The sequence below is a fragment of the Artemia sp. Qi Xiang Cuo genome, chromosome 13, assembly GCF_049724085.1.
Source record: "Artemia sp. Qi Xiang Cuo chromosome 13, ASM4972408v1, whole genome shotgun sequence".
Lineage (NCBI taxonomy): Eukaryota > Metazoa > Arthropoda > Branchiopoda > Anostraca > Artemiidae > Artemia > Artemia sp. Qi Xiang Cuo.
Genome location: NC_142806.1, coordinates 11,377,927 through 11,404,963, shown reverse-complemented (window position 1 = coordinate 11,404,963; position 27,037 = coordinate 11,377,927). Strand labels below are relative to the sequence as shown.

At 35.5% G+C, this 27,037-nt stretch overlaps 1 protein-coding gene across 2 annotated transcripts in view; it reads left to right on the top strand.

Annotated features, from left to right (window-relative positions):
* Positions 1-27,037, top strand: part of LOC148944949 (Ig-like and fibronectin type-III domain-containing protein 2) — a 321,570-nt gene that overhangs the window by 271,546 nt on the left and 22,987 nt on the right. For both annotated transcript variants that reach the window (XM_089099394.1, XM_089099393.1), the window contains exons 20-23: positions 10,377-10,555; positions 13,166-13,306; positions 16,830-17,127; positions 25,712-25,823. In XM_089099394.1, coding sequence (XP_088955520.1) covers positions 10,377-10,555; positions 13,166-13,306; positions 16,830-17,127; positions 25,712-25,823 — 730 coding nt within the window. The remainder of the gene's footprint in view (positions 1-10,376; positions 10,556-13,165; positions 13,307-16,829; positions 17,128-25,711; positions 25,824-27,037) is intronic.

Sequence of the window (27,037 nt, the reverse complement as noted above, 5' to 3'; positions counted from 1 at the left end):
AAAAAAATTGTATACTTCCCCAGAATGGGTGATTATGAAGAGCAAAAACTATAAAACAAGATTTGATAGAGCAGCGACAGGGACACGTCCCTGTGGCCGTGGTGGCCGTGGCCATGGTCGAGTTTTTGACTAGACAAATTTTAGCCGAGGATCATAAGATTAGTTGAAGACTAAAAAAAAGTAACATAAATACGTAAATAAGTAAAAGAAATTGTTTTATCCTCAGATGCAGTAAAAAAAATCAATTGCCAAGGTTTAAAACATGTGACAATCGTGACATAAAGTATTCCTCGGAAAAAAAATCATGTAATGACCATCCTGGATTTTATTTTTGGTTATTGGGCCACAAGGTTTCGGGCTGTATTAGTTTGTGGAGAGATGGACCCCTGATTTGTTTTGGGGGCATCAGTTTCCTCTTGGCCCAAGGACTTACAGTTGTAACTTTCAAACTGGTGAGGAGTAAAAGGCTTTTGCCCCCGTTTTGGATTTCCCGACCTTTCAGCAGATCTGGAAAGTACTGTGTGTATATCTCTTTCAAATATAAAGAATTACTAAAGAAGTATTTTTCCTGCGGAGGTAGGAGGGACGATTTCTCTAATATATTTCTCAATTCAGATTTCAGCTCAATTTGAGGTAGGCGCTTTCCCTTGCGTGTAGGCAAGGGACGTACGCAACTAGACCTCAGGATTAGTGCCCCTGAAATCTTAAAATTTCCCAAATTTTTGGGCATTTCTTATTCGAATCATTAATTTAAGTTTGTTATTTTAAGTTTGTATGAAACGATTAATTTTCGGTTTTCCGGGTACCCGAAGCAAAACTCACTTCGTAGCTTTTTTGGAGGTGTAAGATTTTATGTAATCCTTTTGACACTCAATCCCATGTCGTCTCTAAGAAAAATAAATTGTAAAAAAAAAGGAAGTCATAAGTTTTTTGTCAATTATCTTTTTTCCAGTTTTATTTGTCATTTTTACTCCTTCTCATGGCAAATGATTGTAATCTCGTTTATTGCTTTCAACGAACTGAAGTTCAATTAATGAAATAACTCTGCTATATTGGGCAAGTGCTGACAGTATTGGTTTTCCGTCCCTACAACAACTGCTTAGAAATGCTTTCAATTAGATTAAGGTTGATCGTATATTACATAGAGATAGGATCCTTTGTTTTTGTAGTGAGCAATTAAAAATACTCTGGCGATAGGGGCATGACTTGGGGGGGGGGGGCTTCAATCCCCCTCCTAGATTTCGGAAAATTTCTTTTTTTTTCGATATTCCTGTGTTTCATAGAAAAACACATTCTTTTTGTATTTTCATTGAAAAAAAAACGAAAAAATTACCCCCCCCCCCCGATTCTGATAAACACATTTTTCCATCCCCTACATCTTCGTGAATTGGTGCCCATGTTTTGCAATATTCCGCTGTTAGGTCAATTATTTTTCTAGAACATAGAAAAGAAGAAAAAAATAATAATTATTTTTAATATTAAGGATATTGAAAAGAAACAAAACATGCCAAGAATAAATAAAATTAAGATCAAATCAAATTAATCCACCAAGGTGGTTGTTCTTTGAGGTAGGAAAGAGCCCACCGGACGATAAGCCCAAAAACAAAAGTTTGAGACTAATACAAAAAACAAAACCAGACTATACCCACCAAACCAGACTATATCCACCAAACAAGACTATACCCACATATACTGACTATACTCACCAACACCGAATTTAACCACCAAACCTGAATTTTCCTACCAAACCAGACTATACCCACCAAACCAAACTATACCCACCAAACCAGACTATACCCACCAAACCAGCTACACCCCCTCCCCAGGGGTGTAGCTAGGGTTTTGAATCTGGACGGGGAATAGGAAGAATCTGCGGACAAAAGCGACAAGTGTGCTGACAAATGCGAACACATAAGCTAAATTGAACTAAAAAAATAAATATAAACTGTATTTAGTTCTAAATTGAGCTGAAAATATCATTGAACAAAAAACTTGTAATATAAGTTTTTATATTATTAAAATATAATATGTACTATTAAATATATATTATGACACATGAATATTATTTACATAAGAAAATAAATTGAACTAAAATATGTACTAATATGAGCCAAAAGATATATTATATTAAAAAAAAAGCTAAATTCCAAGGTTTCGGCGCTCAGTGTCGAAACCTTGATTTTTTTTTGGGGGGGGGGAGGAGGAGGCCCAACGCTTAGCTGAGGACCAGCCTCCCCCTTACCCCGAAAAAATATTTTCTTAAAAGTTTCAACTTGGTCTCCCAGATGTAAGACAAAGCAGGGCATACTTACCACAATACTTATAAAATTACTCATTTCTTAATAAATCTTACCGACTGTTTTCAAACTCTAACTAAGAAACACTTGTATGCCTTCAGACATTAAAAAAAAATGTATTCTTTTCTATGATTATTGGAAACATACAGATGTTTCAGATCCGACTGTTGTCTCTTGTAAAACTCCTCTGGTACCCGTCGTATAGCATCACGTGATTGTTTTCTGATGAATGATTGACTGAGAGTTACTGACATTACCAATTATATAAAATAAGAAATTAGTTTATATCTATTGCGGACTGCACCCACCCTCCTTATAACAACAAATCAAAAGCAATGACAACAACATGTTTTTTTTTCAGGTAAAAGTAGAAATAATCTAATAAGCTTTACTTGGGGGGGGGCATTTTACGAAAATGTATGAGGGTATTAGAATGCATTTTTAAAAAACTAGGGAGAGCACTTGTTGCTCTTTGATTTCTTAAATATAAATGCGAGAAAAAGGCATTTTTTTCAATAAAAACACTAAACAAAATGTACCTGTCAAGATCTAGAGTGGACAAAAAAAAATATAGGAGGAGCAATCACCCCTCAGCCCCTTCTAATTGACGTTCCTGCTCTAATACTCACTCACTTTTAACAACTCAGAAGAACAGCTTAATTTTAACACTTTATTACACAAAAGGGGTAAATTCAACCAGAACGAAAAATCACTAAGAACACGCAAAGATATAGGGACAACTAGCTTTGCCTGGATTATGCGACTCGTACAGAGATCGCCATATTGAAAATGAAAGGCCTACAAGAGGAGCAAATAATGCCTTAATGAGTTCACTAGTTGATTCTAATAGATATTCACGCAATGGAAAGCATATAGATACGTGTAGCTGGCTAAACATAAGGGGAAATTCACATGAGAAAAAATTAGCAGAAGAAGGTGATTGGAGGGCAACTAACCCCCCTCTCGCTCCCACCTTTTCCCCAAACACACCCAATCAAAATTTTTTGATAACCGTTTTGTTCAACATAGTTGGAAGTTTTGGAAATTAGCTCCTTAAGAATGATACGTGACCCTGGAGGTGCCCCCCCCCACAGCCCCCAGGGCAAGGGTGCTACGTTACGCTGGGGGCATATAAGGTTCCTATGGAAATCGTTGTCGTAGAAACTTCAAAAACGACTCATTCGATTAGAAATTGAAAGAGCTAGTGCCCTTTTCAATAGTTGAAAATGATTGGAGGGTAACTAACCCCCTTTCACGCCCACCATTCTCCCAAACACATACAATCGAAATTTTAAGATAGTATTTTTTTTAACATAGTTGGAAGTTCTTGAAATTATATTTTGAGGGTGACATCCCCCCCCCCTCCCCACAACACTCAGGGAAAGGGTTGTCAGTTATGTCAAGGGTTGAAATAATTCAAAAGGTGATATCTCCAATAGTAGGAACTTTGTAGAAGAAGGAAAAACTAAAAACCTTTACAGTAACTGTTACTGTTAAAAAAGAAAAATTTGTTTGCAAAAAAATTAATGTCAGTGAATGAGAAAAGAGAGTATAACTCATTATTGAAACTTGTCTATATCTAAAGAACCAAAATAGAAAACGAATTGGACTATTCATAACACTTACGAAGTTTAAGAGAGCTTAATGTAGATGTAAATTTATTAAACACTGTGACATAACACCTTTTGGATCATTTTATCGGACCTCCTATAAATTGACCATAATTATCAACAATTTTTTTCATTCTTAATTTTTTTTCAGATGATTATAAAAGACTAATTTAGTTGCACTTCAGCATACGCAAAACTAAACCTCTTTAGTATCTACTTTTGGAGGTTATCGCCCAAAAGTCCATCTGTCGCTTCAAAAGTTATGTATGCTCGTTATGGATTTATAATTTTAGATTCAGATGTTGTCTATTTGGTTGCAGGCTGTAGTTGGTTTTTCTGCTTCACAGTCTCTCCACTTCAAAAAACAGAATTTAGTACACAAGTAAAGTAGCTCTTTTACTATATGATAATGGTTTCACCACAAAAAGTGCTACCGTGGTAACGAACTGTAAATAAGGAGCGACCCGGCTCAATGGTAACCGAAACTCTAGAAAACGGGTTTTTGATACCAATTGATACATCAAAAGAATCAAATTTCAATGCTGATTTCAAATATATAACTTTCATCAAGTTACGCGCCTGAGAAAATTTGGCTGATTTTCAAAAAAGGGGGAAAGATCCCCTAAAAGCTATACAGCCCTAGTTAAAATCACACCATCAGATTCAGCGTATCATAGACCCCTACTCCATAGGTTTTAAGGTACTATCTGTAAAAATACGGAATTTTGTATTTTTTGCCAGAAGAAAGATCACGGATGCGTGTTTATTTTTATTTTTTTTTTTTTTCCCCAGGGGTGATCGTATCGACCCAGTGGTCCTAGAATATCATGGGAGGGCTCATTGGAACGGAAATTAAAAGTTCTAGTGCCCTTTTAAGTGACCAAAAAAATGGAGGGCAACTAGGCCCCCTCCCGTGCTTAGTTTTTTCCCAAAGTCACCCGATCAAAATTTCGAGATAGCCATTTTGTTCAGCATGATCGAAAATATGATAAATATGTCTTTTAGGATGACTTAATCCCCCGAAGTCCCCAGGGGGAGGGCTAAAAGTTATGAACTTGACCCAATGTTAACATACAGTATTGGTGATTGGGAAGTATACAGAAGTTTTCAGGAGGTTTTTTTCTGGTAGTGGGAGGGAAGGGTGGGTCGGGGGTTATGTTGGAGGATCTGTCCATGAAGGAAGTTTTCATGGGGGAAGGAAAATTGCCATGAAGGGGACGCCGGACTTGCCAGCATTATTTATTGGTTATTGGGAAGTATACAGACATTTTCAGGAAGGATTTTTTTTCTGGAGGGGGGGGGCTATAGGAGGGGGTTACTCTGGAGAATATTTCCGTGGAGGATGTTTCTTTGGGGTAAGGGACATTTCTATGAAGGGGGCGCCAGATTTCCAAGCATTATTTAAAAAACGATCAGAAATTAAATATAAAAAAAACAAGTTTTTTCAACTGAAAGTAAGAAGGAACATTAGAACTTAAAACGAACAGAAATTATAACGTATGTGATGGGGTTCTCCCCCAAGTCAATACCTCGCTCTTTACGCTACATTTTTTTTAGTGCTTTCAAAAGAGCTATCTATTCTAATTAAACGGCCTTTGTGATTCAGGGGTTTGTGAATCAAATTTTTTTTAACTTTTAACGTAAAGAGCGTGGTATTGACTAAGGGGAGAACCCCCTCATATACGTAATGACATATACGTAATAAAAAAACAATAAAAAAACAAGCGATACGGCTCAATAGTAATCGAAACTTTTAAAAACGGAATTTTGATGTCAATAAATGTATCAAAAGAATGTGTTTATAATGCTGATTCTAAATATATAAATTTTATTAAGTTTAGTATTACTCATCAAAGGCTACGAGCCTGAGAAAATTTACTCGATTTTTTAAAGAGGGGGGAAACATCCCCTACAAGTGAAAGAATTTTAATGAAAATCACAGATTCAGTGAATCTGTGTCGTCAGATTCAGCGTATCAGAAAACCCTTTTACATAGGTTTCAAGCTCATATCTGCAAAAATCTGCAACTTTGTATTTTTTGCCAGAAGAAAAATATACGAATGTAGAAGTTAGTTACGTAAGTTAATTTGTAAAGACATCCATTTAGCAAAAGAAAAGTAACATTTTTATGCAAATTTTGTTTACTTATTCAATGACGGTAAGACAAAATAAAATCTTAATTAAATAAAAAACGATCAGAAATTAAATAAAAAAGAACAATTTTTTTAAACTGAAAGTTAGGAGCGACATTAAAACTTAAAACGAACAGAAATTATTCCGTATATGAAAGGGACTGTCCCCTCCTCAAAGCCTCGCTCTTTACGCTAAAGTTTGTCTCTGTCTTACAACTTTTTTTTTTTAAAAAATAAAAAACTTTAGCGTAATGAGCGAGGCGTTGCGGAGGGGACAATCCCTTTCATATACGTAATAATTTCTGTTCGTTTTGAGTTTTAATGTCGCTCCTTACTTCCAGTTTAAAAAACTTGTTTTTTTTTTATTTAATCTCATTTAAAAGCCCGTCAGTCAAACAGTTCGTGGTAACGAACTGTAAGTAAGGAACGGCCCGGCTCAATGGTAACCGAAACTCTAAAAAACGGAATTTTGATACCAATAGGTACATCAAAAGAATCAGACTTTAATTCTGATTTTAAATATATAAGTTTCATCAAGTTTAATTTTACCTATCAAAAGTTACGCGTCTGAGAAAATTTGGCTGATTTTTGAAAAAAGGAGGAAAGACCCCCTAAAAGCTATAGAACCTTAATGAGAATCACACCACCATATTCAGCGTATCAGAGAACCCTACTGTAGAGGTTTCAAGCTCCTATCTAGAAAAATGTGGAATTTTTCATTTTTTGCCAGAAGAAAGATCACGGATGCTTGTTTATTTGTTTGTTTGTTGTTGTTTTTTTCCAGGGGTGATCGTATCGACCCAGTGGTCCTAAAGTATCGTGAGAGGGCTCATTCGAATGAACTTTAAAAGTTATAGCGCTCTTTTTAAGTGACCAAAAAAATAAAGGACAACTAAGATCGCTCTCATGGTCATTTTTTCCGAAAGTCACACGATCAAAATTTTGAGATAGCCATTTTGTTCAGCATGGTCGAAAATATTATAACTATGTCTTTTAGGATGACTTAATCACTCGAAGCCCCCAGGAGGAGGGCTGAAAGTTATGAACTTTACACAATGTTAACATATAGTATTGGTTATTGGGACCCGGCTCAATGGTAACCGAAACTCTAGAAAACGGTATTTTGATACAAACAGATACATCAAAAGAATCGGATTTTAATGCTGATTTCAAATATATAAGTTTTTTATCAAGTTTAATCTTACCCATCAAAAGTGACGCGCTGAGAAAATTTGGCTGATTTTCGAAAAAAGGGGGAAAGACCCCCTAAAAGTTATAGAACCTTAATGAAAATCACACCATCATATTCAGCGTATCAGAGAACCCTACTGTAGAGGTTTCAAGCTCCTATCTACAAAAATGTGGAATTTTGCATTTTTTGCCAGAAGAAAGATCACGGGTGCTTGTTTATTTTTTCTTTTTTTTCCCAGGGGTGATCGTATCGACCCAGTGGTCCTAGAATATCGTGGGAGGGCTCATTGGAATGGAAATTAAAAGTTCTAGTGCCCTTTTTATGTGACCCAAAAAAATGGAGGGCAACTAGGCCCCCTCCCACGCTCATTTTTTTCCCAAAGTCACCCGATCAAAATTTTGAGATAGCCATTTTGTTCAGCATGGTCGAAAATATTTTAACTATGTCTTTTAGGATGACTTAATCCCTCGAAGCCCCCAGGGGAAGGGCTGAAAGTTATGAACTTTACCCAATGTTAACATATAGTATTGGTTATTGGGAAGTATACAGTACAGACGTTTTCAGGGGAGATTTTTCCTGGTATTCAGGGGGGGGGGGTCAGGCAGGGACGTACGCAGGGAGGGGGCCTCCGGGCCCGGGCCTGACAACACACGATTTTTTTTCGTTTTCCAATAATTTTCTGATTTTTCTCACAGAATAATGGGTTTGAAGGATTTGGCCCCCCCCCCTGAAACAAATTCCTGCGTACGTGCCTGGGGTCGGGGGGTATGTAGGAGGATCTTTCCATGAAGGAAGTTTTCATGGGGGAAGGGACAGTGCTATGAAGGGGACGCCGGACTTCCCAGCATTATTTAAAAAAAGATCAGAAATTAAATATAAAAAAAACAAGTTTTTCAACTGCAACAGCAGTAACATCAAAACTTTAAACGAACAGAAAATATTACATATATGATTGGGTTCACCCCCTAGTCAATACCTCACTCTTTAAGCCAGAGATGTTTTAGTACTTTCATATGAGCTATTTATTCTAATTAACGGCCTTTGTGATTAAGCGGTCAGTTTTAAAGAATTGGAATAAAATTCGAACTTTCGCTTAAAGAGCAAGGTATTAACTAGGGGGCAAACCCCCAAATATACGTATTAAAAATATATTAATATAGAACTTCGATATTTAAGTTAATTCGTAAGTTACGTCTATTTATTAATAATAAAAACGTTCGTAAATAAAATGAAACAAGTTTTGAGAAAGCCATTTAACCAAATAAAAGTAAATTAATTTGAATATTTTGTTTTTATTATTCATGTACTGTGAGCCAAGATGAAAACCTGCATTTATTCAAAAACGTTCAAAAATTAAATAAAAAAAACAAGTTTTTTTAACTGAAAGTAAGGAGCGACATTAAAACTTAAAACGAACAGAAATTATTCCGTATATGAAAGGGGCTGTCCCCTCCTCAACGCCTTGCTCTTTACGCTAAAGTTTGACTTTCTCACAACTCTATTGTTTTTAAATAATAAAAAAATTTAGCGTAAAGAGCGAGGCGTTGAGGAGGGGACAGCCTCTTTCATATACGGAATAATTTCTGTTCGTTTTAAGTTTTAATTTGCTCCTTACTTTCAGTTAAAAAAACTTGTTTTTTTTATTTAATCACTTGATAGAGATTAGAAGGAAGAACTATGTTTGTGTTAAGCAATTGTATGCAGATTATGGATTTATAGTTGTTTGATGTAGATGTCTTGTTTGGATTTGGGTGAGATTTATAAGCTGGAGTGACCAAAACTGGTGGCAGCTTTTAAAAAAATTCAAGAAACACAGAGCTTTTAGCATTGACATTAAATACAAATTCAATTTGTTTAACATTATTCTGCTTTCGGACCCAAAAACCAGTCGTTAGAAATAAGAAACGATTTAATTGTTTTAAATTATAAAAAAAAAGAAACGAAGAAAATGCTTCGTGATAGATGCCATCTAGTGGCGACTCCGAAAAAAAAAGTGCACAGTATATTGCACGACCCTGAAATACAATTTTGATTTATTTAACATTTTTTATTTCAACATCAGAACATCAGAACCAATATCAAAATTTTATGTTTTGTTAGACCCTAACCATATTAGTCGTTTTACCTTGCATAGTGATTCTAGGACGATCCTTCTAATCATTTAAGTCCCCTTATTTAAGTCACAATTCAAAACAGTTTGCAAGTTTCTGACCACTTCTCTTCTATTACATCATAGCAAATCGATGTCCGAAAAAAGTTGGGAAATACAGCCAAAAAATAGACTAAAAGTTTTTTTTATTTATGAGTTATTCCTTATAATTTATTATTTATTATATTTATTCTTTTATATTCAAATAGCGACGAAGACCACACTACCTTTTCATCATAAACAAATAAGTAGAACAAAGTTCCACTGTCTTGTATAAAAATTTCCCTGTTCTACTTATTTGTTCTTTTATATTATATTATTCTTTATTACGACTAAACTGTTGGCAACTGTGAAAAGCTCAAAGAAAAGTACAGCATGTAGTGTAAACGTAAAATAAAAATCCGATTTATTATCCGATATTATAAAAATTAAAATCCGATATAATTTAAAAATCCGATATTATATTAGGACCCAAAGCACAGATCACTAGCATTAAGAAACAAAATTTTACGTTTGTGATATACCCCCACCAGTGAAATCATTTAACATTATTCTAGTTCAACGAAAGAGCCACAAAAAATTAATTTCTGGAAATAGCAAATAAAGAAATTTATTCCGTGATAGACCCCAACTGGTGATAAATCTGAAAAGGTTAAATAAATGTGGAGAAAGTGCCAGTGTTAAACAAGGATTTGGTTTATATAAAATTATTCTATTTCAACGTTAGGACCCGAAATGCGAAGAATTAGGATTAAGAAACAAAACGTCTCATTCTGTGAAGGACCCCAATTGGTGATAAACACATAGCTTGTAGTGCAAACGTCAAATGATATTTCAGTTTATTTAACGTTATTCTATTTCTTAAAAACCAAATTGACCGAAATAAGAAGAAAATTTTGTGTGAGATGGCAACTGTGACCACTCTGTTAGTGGTAAAGCTATTTCTTAACCGTCTGATGGATCACGGAATTGACTCATTAAAATACTTCTTTTCAGGAAGGCCTCATATAAAAGCACCTATGCTGACCTTTTCTTCTCTGGGAGATGAAGCAGTAATTGAATGTGAAGTTGACGCCTATCCAGAGGCAAATATCACTTTTTCTTATGACATGGACGGGGAACAGATTATTGCTAGTGGAGGAAGATATAGGACTCAAATTCAAAAGCTTCATGAGGTAAAATTTTGTGCTTTAAACACAGTTGCCAGGCTTTCTTAATTTATAATTGGCCAAACGTAAAAATGATTAGCCCAAACCGACTTGTTTCGGTTACTTTCACCTTTTTTATTTAGATAATTTTTTTTATCTAATTTGGGCAATTTTTTTTTCAGGTTCCATGAGCCAATGACTATTTAAAATATTTCATATAGGCAGTAGTAACGTCATAAAATTATTGAATTTCTCTAATTGATGAAGTTTGTTATTTATGTTTTTGTTTCACCTGTGAGACATTTTATATGTAAACATGACTCTTAAACTCCACAGGAGACAAACTAATGGGTCTTCTCTCTTTATACAGCAAGATTTATACAGAGAAACTACGGCTAATAAATATAATGCTTGCAACCGTCCTATGGTTGTGCGCTGGGATCTATTTTCACTTGAATTGGGGATTCGATCTCAGAGTAGAAACTCGTCGCAAGGCCTGGACTTTAATTCCAGTGACGATATTATGCGAAAGCGTTTCAATAATTCTAACAAGAAGAAGAAAAAAGAAAATAAAAATAAACCTCTGGCGCCACTGTAGAATTGTTCCCTATTTGGTATTACGGGACCCAGTTTTCGATTGTAGCTGAAACAACCCTTCGCAGGTCCTTGAATTTGGTTCCATTGATAAGATTGTGCGGAAGTATTGCAGAAGAAGAAAAAAAAGAAAGAAAAATAATCTTGTGGCGGCACAGTGGGCTGCAGGCAGCTGCAGCAGCCCTTCGGAGGGTCTGAAATTTTATTCTGGTGTACAAAATCGTCTCCATAATAATTCAAACAAGAAGATAAATAAAAGAAATAAAATGAAAGTAATCCTGTGGTGATACAGTGGATTGATCTCTATTTGGTTATAAAGGCCACGGGTTTGGTCACAGCTTCCTTCACAAGTCCGAGAATTTGATTCTAGATATGGGACCCGGTGTTTGGTCTCAGCTGAAGGAGCCTTTCGCAGGGCCATGAATTTGGTTCTAGTGATAAGAGTACGCTCCATAATAATCCAAACAAGACAAGGAGAAAGAAAATAAGAAATAACCTTGTGGTGATATAGCACGGGGGATCTTTGCTTGGTAGCATGGGACCCAGAGTTTGATCTCAGCTGCAGCAATCCTTCGCAGGGCCCAGAATTCAGCTCCAGTGATGAGATTATACGTAAGTGCCTCCATATTCACTTACAGCTTGTCGCCTGAAAGTGGATTTGCCGAATCTGTTTTCCAAAAACCCGAGAAAAACGAGTTTGAAAATTTTGATATTTGTATCTCAGAATCGGCTATGGCCAGAGCGTTGATTTTCTGACCATGTAGCCAACTTTCGTTCATGAAATCAGCAACTTTCGGCAAAACGGACCATGCTGTATGTGATTCGGCAAATCCTCTTTAAAGAATATGCAATTCGGCAAAGGAGAACTTCAAATAGAGGTAATTAGAGACGTCTTACAGTAATGTCTATTAGACCATCTGAAAGAGATGTCTTTTTTTATACAAGAGAGCATTTGTAACTTAGTTTCGACAAAAAATTTTATTTTCGGTAAAACCACTTTCAGGCGACAAGTTTTAAATGGTAGATCCAAAGAGAACGCATTGTTCCCTTGGATTTGCTACCCTCAACTTTTTTGCAGTTTTCATTTAATTTATAGGGTTTTACCTAGCAGAAAAAAGAGCTGCTTAAAATTCAAGAAAATCGCCGAATCTTCCAAGTATGCTGAAGGGGTATTTACTTATTTCATTGTCCTTGCACAGCTGTCCTCTATAGAGTTGACAGGGAATGCTTAACTACAAAGGTTACTCTGGGTAAAGTGTGAGAGATACTGAATTGGGAATAACTGCAGTGACTGGTAAATATTGAACAAGAGCACATGCGCCTATTCAGCCAAATTTTTGTGATGTTTGTGACTCCAATATCGCGTTACTGGCCGTCCTAGACAAACTTTATTTGGAAACGGTTGTTTATTAAACAAGACACTAATTTATATAAAACTTATAATTTGTCAATTTTCACGGCACAGTGGGATTGATTTTTGCATGGTAATAATGGATCTGGAATTCGATTTCAGTTGCCGCAAGTCGTGGAATTTCATGAGAATTATATATCAATGTCTCCAAGTAATCAAATAAGTAGTATTGAATTTAGATCAGTACCGTTTTGTGCACCATTGCTTAAAATGCTTTGTCGTTTATTATTACACTTTGTATCTGTCTTTTCACAAAAAAAGGGTTAAATTTGTGTGTGCAAATTAGTGTGCATATTCAGTATTCAAAAATGCCTCAAATGCCTTCCACTATCAACATGGAAGAAGAAAGCAGGAGGACAAAAGAAAGCATGGCTTGCACAGTCAAGGCTGACCTAGAGCCTATTGGGGGTTTCCGAAAATTTGGGCGACGCTGGGATTGTCACTGACTTGAAATTATGGAGCCTGCCTGCCTCGAGCAAAATCTCTGGAAAGAAACATGTTGTCGTCTGCTGGGCGGCAAAATGAGCCTGAATGCGGCTTGAACATGCAACAAGTACAAGAGTAAGTAAGTACATATTAAATATGTTTGAATCATTTGAATTATATTATTTATTTTGTCATTTTCTTTATAGGACATAGAAGATTCACCCTATACTAGCCGCTTATATATAAGCGACGTTTCTAAAGAAGACGAGCAAGTCTATTACTGTAACGCAGTTAATGCCTTTGGATCATTTGCACATGCCTCAAAACTTACGCTTCGTGATAAAGCTGTAAGTGGCCATTTTATTTATTAAAAATTTAGTTTCCAGAAAAGATTGTGCTAATTTACTACCACTACTACTAACAACTCACCGCAGCACCAAGCCGCCTGAGGCCAACACAGCTACGCACGCTCCTCCTCCATCCCAATCTATTCAAAGCCTCCCTTTTTACGCCCGCCCATGAAGTTCCCATTTCTTTTAAATCTTTCTTTATGACGTCCTCCCATCCCAGACGAGGACGACCTGCTTTCCATTTAGCCCTAAACGGTTGGCGAAAAGAACAATCTTCGGCAATCTGTTATCCTTCATCCGTACAACGTGCCCTAGCCACCCCAACCTTTCTTTCATTATAGCCCTAGAGAGCGGTATTGAACCACATTTTTGTATAGCCTATTGTTTGAAATACGGTCAGTCAGCCGGGTACCTAGAACAATCCTTAAGCAATTTCTCTGGAAAACATCTAGCATCATCCGCGAAAACATCATCCGCTTTTCGGAGCGCCCATGCTTCAGAGCCATATTTGACCACTGTCATCACTGTAGCTTCTAATATTCTAATCTAGGTTTGCAGACTTATCTTCCTATTCTTCCAAACTTTTTTTAAACGTTGAAAAAACACCTTGAGCCTTGGCTATTCTACTTTTGACATCTTCACTGCTCCAATAATCTTTACTAATAATACTACCAAGGTAAGTGAAGCTGTCCACCTGATCAATCTTTTCATTACCCAACTTCACCTTTTCATCTTCACTTATTCCTAGCCTTAGTGACTTAGTCTTTTTAAAATTAATTTTCAAACCTATTCAAGCACCCTCAACTCGCAAAACCTCTAAAATTTTATTCATTTTGCTCACACTTTCATCTAGGATGCTTAAATCATCAGCATAATCTAAGTCCAGGAGACTTTTTCTCCCCATTTGATTCCGTGGTTTCCCAATGCCTTTCCTGTGCTCCTCAAGACAAAGTCGATCAAAATGATCCATATAAAGGGGGATAGAACACATCCCTGTTTGACTGCTGATTTAATACAAAACCAACTGCTAACCTCATTTCCTTAAACGCAGCAGTGTTTCTCGTACATAGCACTAATCACTTTAATGTATTTGTCTGGTATACCATACAAGGATAAACCTTTACTAAAGCTCTTCTATCAACAGAATCGAACGCTTGCTCATAATCTATAAAACTGAAGACCAAAGGTCTTTGAAAACTCAGGCACTTCTCAATTATTAACCTAAGAGTGAAAATTTGGTCGACACATCCTCTACCTTTTCTGAAACCGCACTGTTCTTCTCTTAAAACTTTGTCTACGGCATCTCTCAGTCTAAAAAGTGTCATATTACTAAGTAATTTACTATCTAGAGAGACCAAACTAATCCCTCGATAATTACCACAGTTACTTTTATCACCTTTCTTATAAAGTGGCTTAATTAAGGTTTTCCTAAAATCGTTAGGTACTTCCCCTTTATTTCTAACCTCAGGGCCACCATATTTAAAAGAACTATTTACCACCCTATTAGCACCTGGAGCCTTATTATTTTTTAGTCCTTTCAGTGCTGCTTCTAATTCCTTCTGACAAAACAAATCTTCCTTAACATCAAATGTATCACAAACTGATTCATTTTCCTCTGTATCTTTTCCTGCCACTCTATCTTGGTTAAGCAAATTCTCAAAATGTTCTGCCCATCACTTTTTAGTTTTTTCCTTATCGCTAATTGCGGCCCCATTCCTATCTTTAACTGGGCCCTTCCGAGGTAGTTACCCTTCCGATATTTCAGCTTTAAATTAACCCTTGACACTACTAGATGGTGATCTTTACTATTAACATCAAGAACAGCATTCCTATATACCCTAATATCTTGAATTGATCCTGCCAGTCTTCGGTTTACAATAACATAAGGTTAGCTGTCTTACCATCTTGTGAATACCATGTTAACTTATGAGCCATTTTATGACCAAACACCGTATTGGTTATAACTAGATTGTTATACGTACAAAATTGCAAAAGTCTGTATCCATTACTGTTTTCTTTTCCTACACCAGAATTACCTAGGCTAGAGCACCATCTATCCCTATTTCTACCAACCTGGGCGTTAAAATCTTCCAGTAAAAACAACATATTTCTACCTGGCACCCTGTCTATTTGCTCCCGTAACTGTAAGTAAAATTCATCTGAGTCACTGGTATCTCCGTCAGTCGGTACTACAGGGGCATATACTACTATAACTGATACCCTGAACTTTTTAGTTATAAACTGAGCAATCAGTATTCTATTATTAATACCTTCCCAGACTAAACAAGACTTAACAGCTTAACAAGACTTAGCAGCATGAGCCCTACTCCCTGTCTATGTACCCCATCCTTCCTGCCTGAGTAAACAAATTCTATATCACCTAATTTCATGCTTCCTACCCCTGGGATATGAGTTTCTGAAACACCTAATAAATCCAGTTCGAATCGTCTGAATTCGTCAGTCAAAATTTCGATACGATAGTCGTTTTTTAACGTCGTAACATTCCAAGTTCCAATTTTCATGTTCTTTAAATGATTGAAATTATTTTCGTCTCAGGAAAAGCAATGATCCCGGATACCAGTGCAGGACGGAGATCACATATCTTCTCAAGTCTACACCGAAGTGCTTAAGCCGGCTTAGAACCGGACAGCAAGAAGTCCCTGGGACCTCCATGAATGAAGATTTTGTGCAATCCTGTGCCCATCTTGGTCACAACATGGTTTTCAACACTTGCTGATGCTCTTGTATCAACAAGTGTTAAATTCCTGCAAACACAATCTCGATTCTATTACCTCTGACTCATTAGATATTCATGCCTGCGAATGTTATGCTACTACGGGGAGGCAGCCCATAATAGATAAATTAGCTAGGAAGAGGTTTTTCAGCCCGAAAACGCCCGCCAAAACATAATTTCATTATTTATAATTTATTGGGCGAATCGGGGAAAAAATTGACAAGATGGAAAACTATATTTCCCAGTTACTTATGGTATGAACTGCCTTCAGGTGGCTAGAGCAAAGGAAAATTTGAGTACTGTTAGATACATTTTGTACCAGTGGCCCCAAATGTTGTAATTTTGTGGCATTTTTGGTCTTTTTTTAGGTGGCTATACATTAGATTCTACAAATCAATACCCTTTCAAATTATTTCTTTTAAATTGCACGTTATTTTGAAAATTGTATGTATGAAACTAGTTGATCTCCTAGCTCTCCTTCTAAGATACTGTGTATAATGGCATGTACATAATCCTCAAGTTTTTGCAAAATATTTCATTTTCGTCTATGTTTTTAATTTAATTAATCCAATTTTTATTCACTCCTCGCCCCCCCCCCCCCTACACCCAGAAATAAATTCCTGCGTTTATTCCTGTTTGGGAATCGTCTTGCTTTATTCAGATTTTTGTCCTAGAAGAGAAGCAATAATAAGGAAAAGTCGCACTTCCAATGAATTAACACAAAAAAATTACTGAAAATATAAACACTGTGCAACAAATAGCAACATAATTGACGGACATTTTTAGGTACCAATAACTGACGTTGCTCAATGTTGCCGCAATCAAAATATCTCTTCATCATGTATGGTTGCGTGTACACTCTTCCTTGACATAGACAGTGTAATTGACAACCCTGCTTGTATTAACGACTTTCATAAGCTTATGCGATGTGCTGCTGATGGGTCTGATCATAGGAGTTGCTGCAGTCAATGGGGTGTGCCTCGACGCTGCTTAGACTGGTGCAGGGGGGAAGCAGTTACTGATACGGAGCTGTGCGCGTTATCCTACACTCAGCAAATTGTTTCTTGCTTTTATCAAGGAAGAGGTATGTATTTTTTATTCGTTTAGTAAAAATGTAATACATTCATCTTTTTACGTGCCACATTTCCCTTTAATTTCGAGGTATTTTAAGACAAAAGTATGTCAAAGGTCTCAAAATTTTTGATATGATTAAATCCTCTAATTGGCTCTGCAGTTCTATGCGCCTGAACCTGCAATACAATAACTTTTTTTAGGAACTGCCAAACTGACTCTTTTTTTCTGGCCTGTCATACAATTGATGTTCAACTAATTTTTCAATTTTAATCAGTCTAGTATGAGTAAAAAGAATTAAAAAACATTCGAGTAACTTGTCTTTATGATTTTAGAGACACAGAGGCTAAAGTAGGTTTTTCAATGGCCCATTTCTATCCCCCCCTTCCTCCCACATCTTAATAATGTAATTTGGTCTATCGTTCATGAAAGATATATATGATTTGCATCCCAACGAATGTTGCGTTTGGAGACAACGGCGCTCCTAGCCACCCCCACCCTTTTTTAGCTTAGCCATTGTATTTTCGCTAGGTTTATATAAATGGAATGGGTCAAAATAAAACAAAAATGTTAAAATATGATATTGGACATTTTTTTTAAATCTTTTTTTTCTTATCAAATAATGATAAAAACAATAGAACAGTAAAATATACATTAGGAATGTATAAAAAGATCACGAACTGTTGTCTGTGTGAAAGCTCTGGCTAGTCACTAGAGAGTCTCGGGTTCAAATCTCTTGCTAGCATCAATTTTTAAAGCAATTTTCTCCGTTTTTTAAGCTCCATTCTCCCGTCAAAAAAGCTAACGGGCAGTAAAATCGAAAAAGTCCTAGCATGTATGAGTTCGTTTTCATTTTTTTTAATCAAAAGCATTACCCGTTATTTTGTTGTTATTACCCGTTACCCGTTATTTGTAATTTCTTCAATTACAACTTCGTCAATCGATAAAATTTAAAATTCCAGCACTTGAATTTTTTCTTTAAAAAAACAGACTAAATCAACATGAAATAAGTTTTGGAAATTAAATCCAATAGTTGCAGAAAAGTTCTGATTTCTCATGAGAATCAAGTTATGAAAAGCAGATTGAATTAGTGAACACGCTGTAACGAAGTTTCAAGGTGATATTTCATTGAAAGCGTGATATGGCTCAAATAGATGGAAAAAGTTAACCTTGTAACAAATCAAAAAGGAAAATTTAGTTTGAGGTATTATTCTGTGGTGGGATTGAAATAAACACTATTTGTTTTTCATGCAATTGGATAAAAAATAAGTAAATATACTATCTACGCCATATAAATCTTATTTAAATAAAATAGCAGTACAACTAAATAGAAATAAATAATAACTGTAAACATAAATATAATAATATTATGTTTATAACGAATTCAAATGCTATGTATACGCATACTATGTAATAATTGATATTCTATATATCGCTGTACCCAAAATGAAATGGCGTAAGTTATTTTTTTCTAATGCTAAAGCACCAAGGGCAGTGAAAATGAAATTTAAATGCTTCAATTGGTTAAGCGGGAACTTGCACAACCAAATCTATATTTAAGTATTACGAAAATTTGGTAATTTTGGGAAATTTTTGGGAAAATTTTTAATGGCAAGCACCTTTGTATTATGCATTTAACATGATGTCACTAAGCAGCTAACAGCTTAACACCAAAACATAATGTCACCAAAACATAATGTCCCAAAACAGCTAACAGCTCAACACCAAAACATAATGTCATCAAACAGCTAACAGCTTAACACCAAAACATAATGCCACCAAAACATAATGTCACCAAATAGCTAACAGCTCTACCCCAAAACATAATGTCACCAAAACATAATATCACCAAACAGCTTAACAAAATGTAGCTGTCTTTTAAAGGTGTAGGTGTCAGAATAAACAGATTGTATTTTCATTCTCAGGGCCGCATAGAGGGTGATTGGGTCCAATCGGGCCCCATATTTGAAAGGGCCCCGCGTTACCATCAAAATGAACCAAAAGCCTTATCAAAATTTAAAGCAAATTGCTTTTGACGATAATGGAAAAATTATGAATTATTCAAATAATTGAAAATATGTTTAGTTTAACTTCGCATTGCTGTATGAGATTTATTAATATTTTTTGTATTGACATTTGATTAATGTGAAATTTGATATATTCATAGGGGTAAAATAATATTGGAAGGTTCGTCCGGGTAGGTATGAGGCATCGCAAAGATTTTCTTGAATAATCAGTTGTAGTGTTTTGTCAGTTATTGTTTGGATGTTGTATTTTTTGCTTGTTTGTTGTGTGTCACCATGGCCCAATAGTGCTTTTGTGTGAATAAATCTATCTATCTATTTATCATGTGTATACTGAATCTGAATTCTATTTAAATATTTGATACATAGAGGGGGCCCCGCAAAAACAAATCCAGTCGGGCCCCGCAACTATTCGATCTGGACCTGTTGATTGTATCATTGCTTTGAATTACTACTAATACTACTACTACTACTAACAACTCGCCGCAGCGTCAAGCCGCCTGAGGCCAACACAGCTACACACGCTCCTTCTTCTCATCTATTTAAAGCCTCCCTCTTTACACCCTCCCAGGAAGTTCCATTTCCTTTAAATCTTTCTTTATGACATCTCCCCACCATGGACGAGGACGACCTGCTTTCCGTTTTGCCCTAGACGGTTGGCCGAAATGGACAATCTTCGGCAATCTGTCATCCTTCATCTGCAGAAATTGCTCTAGCCATCCCAACCTTTCTTTCACTATAGCCCTAGAAAGCGGGATTGAACCACATTTTTCGTACAGTTTATTGCTTGAAATACGGTCAGTCAGCCGGGTACCCAGAACAATCTGTAGGCAATTTCTCTGGAAAATATCTAGCAAATCTCCACCTACTTATCGGAGCGCCCATGCTTCGGAGCCATATTTGACCGCTGTCATCACTATCCGTGTTTACATAGTATTTAAATAGGTACTTGTGTTTAAATAATATTGAAATAGGTATCCGTGTTTAAATAGGTACTTAAATAGGTAGCAGTGGCGTTTGCCACTTTTGAATTTCCTAGTTAGAGCTTTGTTTGAATGTTATGTAAATTCATTTTTCGGCATTCCTTACTTCTTATGTTGTATTTTGTATTTGTGTTTTTCTTTTCCCCTTTATTTACTCCTCGTTGCATTTTAATGTTCGTAAACAGGGTAAAAATGGATTATTATTATTGCAAATGTGTGACTTTTTACGGATGATACTATTTTGAAATTTGAAAACTGAAATTAGTTTTGCTTATTTGTGTTTATGGTTCAACATGGCAACACTGTCAAAAATGTGATAATGTCGTCAAAACTTCATAATTTTGAAACAACTTAATGTAGAAAATATTAATTTTAGAAAATCTCAGTTTTCGGGTATAAAGAAACTTTAAATGGGTCCAGATGGCAAAAAAATTTATTTTGACGTTGTTGGTACCTCAAAATTGAGAAAAATGAGTGTTTAAATCAATTCATAATTGTACTTCTGATAAACCCCAAATTCATGAGAAAAGTAGCATAAAAACTGAAATTTTAATTTAAAGCATTTGGTAGCGGCGAAATTGAACTAAGGTCTATCTGTATAAAAAGGATAGGATAAAAGATAGATAACTTGCTATATAAATGATAATTAAATAATATTGTAAATATATAAATATTAATAATAATAATTATAAATGTATTTGGCTATAGATAGATAGATAGATATTTATTGCAAAACAAAAGCCTCTTTGGGCCATGGCAAAAACAAACACAGTTGCATATAAAGTCAAAACACATGATAATAACATATGTAACAATAACTAAACATAGCCCATAGCAAATAAAAATAAAATAACAAAACAATTGCAACACAAAAGCACACATAATACTATAAAACTAACTCACATAATCACACACAATGTCACACACATAATAATAATAATAAGAATCATGTATTCAAAAGCCTTTATACAGGGCCATATACACTATACATCAAATATAAAAGTAAAACAAAAATAAAGCTCCCTTCAGCATTTTTATTCCAAACCATAACAAATCTTCTTCACAATAGTTCCTTTCTTATCTTTAGTGCCTGGTGAACAAATCTACATAATCTACACATGAGGCTAGGTACCGTCTGAGACAGCATGCCCCGAAGTGAAAAATTACTTTTCCCCAAAATACCCTCCCTCAAATCAGTAAGCCCCTGGCACTGGTACAGAAAATGGTCCAGATTTTCCTCTTCAATATTACAAATGGGACACGTGTACCTAGACGCCGGGAACCCCTTACCTCTCTCAAATACTTTACTCCTCCATCTTAAAGGCAAACAGTTGGCCCGCAGCTGCAACCAATATGACAAATACTTACTTGGCAAATTAAATTTAAAGTAAATTTCCTGGCCAAACACCTTTTTAACATCCTCATAAACGCTTAATGTCTCGGATCTCTCAAGTTCATTCCCCCATGTCTGTATATCCTGATCTTCTAATCTTTGTTTAACTATTCCTATTATATCAATCTGACTAATGGCGGGACCTCTACCATCATTCCATACATATGACAATCCTAATCTGTTTAATAAGGATTTAACCCTAAACGGCCACGACCTCTTACGCCCTGAAGCAAGTAGCTCTTCATAGGCCTCTCTAATAAGTTTACCTCGTGGTACATGCACTATCTTCATCCAAAATCTAACTACCTGAATCAGCCTATGTTTACGGAGCGAAAAAAGCTCTAGCTCACCTTTCAAAAACTGAGTATGCGTAGTCCTATGGAGGCCGAAGAGCCTTTTGTAATAAATTACCTGAAGGGTCTCCAGCTGTTCTGCTGCTTCCATCCCCCATAATTCCCCACCGTAATGAATAACTGGCATAATCTTCGTTAAAAATATTCTCTTATGCATTGCTAGACTTTTAATACCCATAACTGTACCATTACTAAAAACTGTTGATATAGCCACTGTCCCTCTTTTTACTGACTCTTTAATGTGAGCGCACCAACTACCATTATTTTGAAATACAAAACCTAAATATTTTGAATTTTCAACCATATTTATTTCGTCTCCATTAAACATAAACTTACCATTACATTCTTCATCCTTTCTTTTACCAAAAATAACTATTTCAGCATTCTTAGGTTTAAGTTGGAGCTTCTTTATATTTAAATAATCAGCCACAAAACCTAACAAAATCTGTAGTTCCTGGATAGACTGAGTACGCAGACTTAGTACATGGGCAAACTACAAGTACGCAATCATTAGCGTAAAGCAAAACCGAAAGTAATTTTGAGCCAAGAACCACTATTGGAGCCCACCTTGTTTCCAAAAACTGAACTAAATCATTTATAAAAATAGAAAACAAACGGGGGGAAAGAGCACTACCTTGTTTTACCCCTTTACGGTTTCTATATACTCTAGAAAAACCCTGATCTATTACCTTTACTACCGCCTTAGTTCCGCAATACATGCTAGTAACTAACCTCTCAAAAATACTAGGTAAACCTATACTTCTCAGAATATCTACCAAAAGCACCCTCTCAACATTATCGAAAGCTTTTCTTAGGTATAGAAAAACTGCATATAAATGGCTATTCCCTGTTCCATACTTATTGACTAAAGCTCTAAGCACATCTGCCGTATATGCTGTGCTATAATCTTTCCTAAATCCTCCTTGCTCTTCATTTATAATCTTATTTTTATCTAACCACCTATCTAGCCTCATCAAAAATTTGTTCTAACACTTTACTAAAAACTGGTGCTAGAGCTATGGGCCTATAGTTATCATTCCAGCTAGGGTCCCCCTTTTTAAAAAGCGGTATAACAACTGAAGTCTTCCATAATTCTGGCCACTTACCTGAAGATACAATACTATTAAATGATATAACTAATATCGACAAAAACACCGACACAAATTTCTTAACCACCCAGGCTGGTATTCCATCCAAACCTGGTGCTGAACCTCCTTTCATCTTACTAACTACTTTTCTAACCTCCTCTTTTGTCACTTCCCCTACTAATTCATAATCATTCTCCTGCAGCGGGAAAATACTTTCACCTGAACCTGACGACTGACTATCCTCTTCTAGCCCTTCACAGTCTCCTTCTAAATTATCAAAATAACCAGGCCACGACTCCGGTGAAGGCATTCGACCTGAAATATTAGCTCTTTCCTTTCTCATTCTACTCCAAAATTCTTTAACATCATCGAGTGTAAAATCCTCCATCATCTTTTTCCTTTCTAAACTATACCACTCCTTAATTTTCCTCTTCAGCAATTCCTTATATTCCCTATTCTTAACTCTATAAAAAATTCAACGCTTCTAACCGCAATTCTTCATCCTGGCACCGCCTAATAATTTCTAATTCTGTTTGTACCTCCAGGTTTAGCCTTCTACATTCCTCATCATAATATCCTTTATTTCCTGATTTAACTTTCCTTTCTACCGCTTTACCAGACCACTGGTGCACTAACTCATATAACTCGGCAAGGACTTCCTCAGAACCGCAATCTAGATTTCTAATCTCCTCTAATCTATCCATTACTTCCGGTCTCGCTATTATCTCATTCATATTATCAATTACTTTATTATTCCAATTTTTTTTACGGTTTTCGAACTCTAACCTTCTCTTGACCGACTGTCTCATACCTCTTTCCAATACCGCTCCTCTTACCTTCAACCTCTAAATATAAAAACCTATAAAAATGATTAGACCATAAAAACCATAAAAATGGTTAGATGCGTATATTATAATTATATTTTAAATAATATATACAAGTGCTCTACGGTGTACAAATCTGCTACATAAATTATTAGTATGCTGTATATCGTCATGTCCACGCCAAAAGGGCGTATATAATTTTTTCATAAGTACCAAAAAGGGGTAAAATAATTTTTTTGAGCAATATATCTCTGCGAGTGCCCCCTTAAGAAAACTGAAAATATGATTTAAATTATAATGTGCTACTATTTTTGAATAAATGCTGTTCAAATGGTAATATAAATTTATTAATATCAATAATAATAGATAAATAATAAGTATAAATAATAATAATAAATAAAGTAAATAATAAATAATACATAAACATAATAATAAAGGAATTATATTATTTTTCAGGATTTAAAAGAGAATAAAAAGTTTTTTTTAAAGTGATGTGTCGCTTGAGCCTGATTTTGTATTAAAGTGATGGGACAACTTAACCATTTGTTGCACCAAGCACTGATAACTTAGCTTTGGTGGGGTTGAATTCAACTCTATGCAGGCCATAGGGTACAGCATAATTATATTTTACAGTACAAGTATCAAAATGTATTTTATATTTATATTCATACCTTTGAATTTAAGTAAACAGAAAAAACAGGCCCATATCCAGGATTTTTGTTCAGGGGGGGGGAGGTTACTCGATTTTTTCCTAATTTTAGACTAATTTTCGAACATTTAGACTAATTTTTGACCTGGTCAAAAATTTCGGGGGGGGGGGTTCAAACTGGGTAACCATCCCCCCTCTAGATACATCCCTGGGAAAAAAGATCATTTATTTAGAAATGGTTGTTATAATGGTTAAATTGCCGGTCTAGTCATTAATAAGAGAAAGAAGAAGAAAAACAATCAGACGAAAATTAAGCCTATATACAAGAAGACGTCCTCAGCGTTGATGAAGGCAATGAATTTAAACCATAACAATTTAAAAAAGGAAAAATCAAAGGAAAAAGGGAAAAATTATGTAGTGTTTTCATTGTTTTCAAGATCTTGTACAAATCAGAGAGTATGGGTAATTTCTAAGTGTGGAAACTGGTGCTAGTGTCGACTGAAAAACTATCAACGCCATCAAGTGATTGGTGACATTTGTTATTTTTCAAGTTCTGTAATCATTTTTCTGCCAGGAACTGAGAGCAGACACTTATTGCTACATTATCTATACCATTTACACTTATTAAATTAGTGCTGTTTATTGAATTACGTATACCTGGATTGTCAATTCAATATAAGCTGAAAGAATTTGTTTCATTAACACTTGTTAATCGTCTATTATGGTATTAAAGGTATATGACATTATAAAGATATGTGACAGCATAAAGATTTGTGACATTATAAAGATATATGACATTAAGTAATGTAAAAGAATTTGTTTCATTAACGCTTCTTAATCGTCTATTATGGTATTAATGGTATATGACATTATAAAGATTTATGACAACATAAAGCTTTGTGACATTATAAAGACATTATGTAATGTGAAAGAATTTGTTTCATTAACACATTTTAATCGTCTATTAGGGTATTAAAGGTATATGACATTATAAAGATATATGACAGCATAAAGATTTGTGACATTATAAAGATATATGACATTATGTAATGTGAAAGAATTTGTTTCATTAACACTTTTTAATCGTTTATTATGGTATTAAAGGTATATGACATTATAAAGATATATGACAGCATAAAGATTTGTGACATTGATATATGACATTATGTAACGTGAAAGAAATCGTTTCATTAACACTTTTTAATCGTCTTTTATGATATTAAAGGTATATGACATTATATAGATATATGACATTATGTAATTAAAGCTTTTTATTATTATAGATCGTATTCCTGGGCCTCCAACAAACATAAAAGTTCAAGTTGTCAGTTCAGGAACCGCAAAGATTTCCTGGGATCCACCTCTAAAAAATCCCGGCACAGTGGAGCTATACAGGTAAGTCAACTATGAATATGAATTTTCAAAATTTATTTATGCCGAATCATCGGCTTTCTGGAATATACAGGGTGCAACAAAAGAAATACCCTTTGTCTAAGCTGAAAATAAGTACAACACTTTTAATGTGCTGTTAATTTGATTATCATTATGATATACATTATATCAAATATCATGCAAAAAAGTTATTTTATAACAATACAATTCTATTACCATTAGCGTATATTGTTAGCAATACATCTTCAGATTAATATACAGGATGTGGTATAAGTAGTTTTCTTGGTTTAACCCTTTCAGCCCTGAATATTTTTCCTGCACAGGAAAATTCTGATTTTCTAATATAGAGCTTATTTCGACATTAGAAAACTTATGGCTGTGTTAGAAAACCGTCGGGGCACATATTCTTAGAAATCTCGATCCCTGTCAAATGACAGTAATGGGACTAGAAGGGTATACCAGCAAGACAACTTCGTTTATACGAAAATATGAAAAAGGCACAAAACATATGCACAAAGTCAAGTTTCAAACTCATTGAACATAGTACATCTTGAAGCAATTCCTGCCTTTGTTCAGACACAGCACAACCTCACATTTCTCACAACGAATCCGTGAAGCCCCTTTTTTTCCTTTAGGTTACTTTTCATAGGGGAACTGGGCTTCCCGACCTTTTAAATGCACAGGGAAGTGATTTACTAGGTCATACCGGAAGCTTCCGATCGTGTAAGTGGATCGCGCAGCAGGTCGGGATGGCGAAAGAGCCGGAGAACTCTCTGCATCTTGTTTCTGGTGAGGACGACCAGCTCTTCGTTTAGAGATCTGCTCCTTATATTCACACTTCAGCAGTGCTTCTGCAATTTCGTTCTGGAACTCGAAAAGTGGCAGTGGTCCACTTTTTTGTCTTTGTTTCAATTTAATACAAGGTGACGAGATGATCCAGCTTGTCTACTCCTACCATGTTGCGGTTATAGTGACCAATAACGTCAGGTCTTTTCACATCAACCTTCTCCTCCTTCTCGTTACTTCATCTTTTCACTGCTCCACCTACACTGCAATAATTCAATGCCATGTTTACTGCGGTGTTGTCAAACCAACGCACAAGGACGAGTCCCTTTTCAGTGTCGCTAACTTCGTCCCACGACCATCGTCCTTTCTTCCTAAGATCCTTTTCATCTGCAAGGTTAGTTTTGGCTATCCTGCCGTGTCTGATAGTTCTT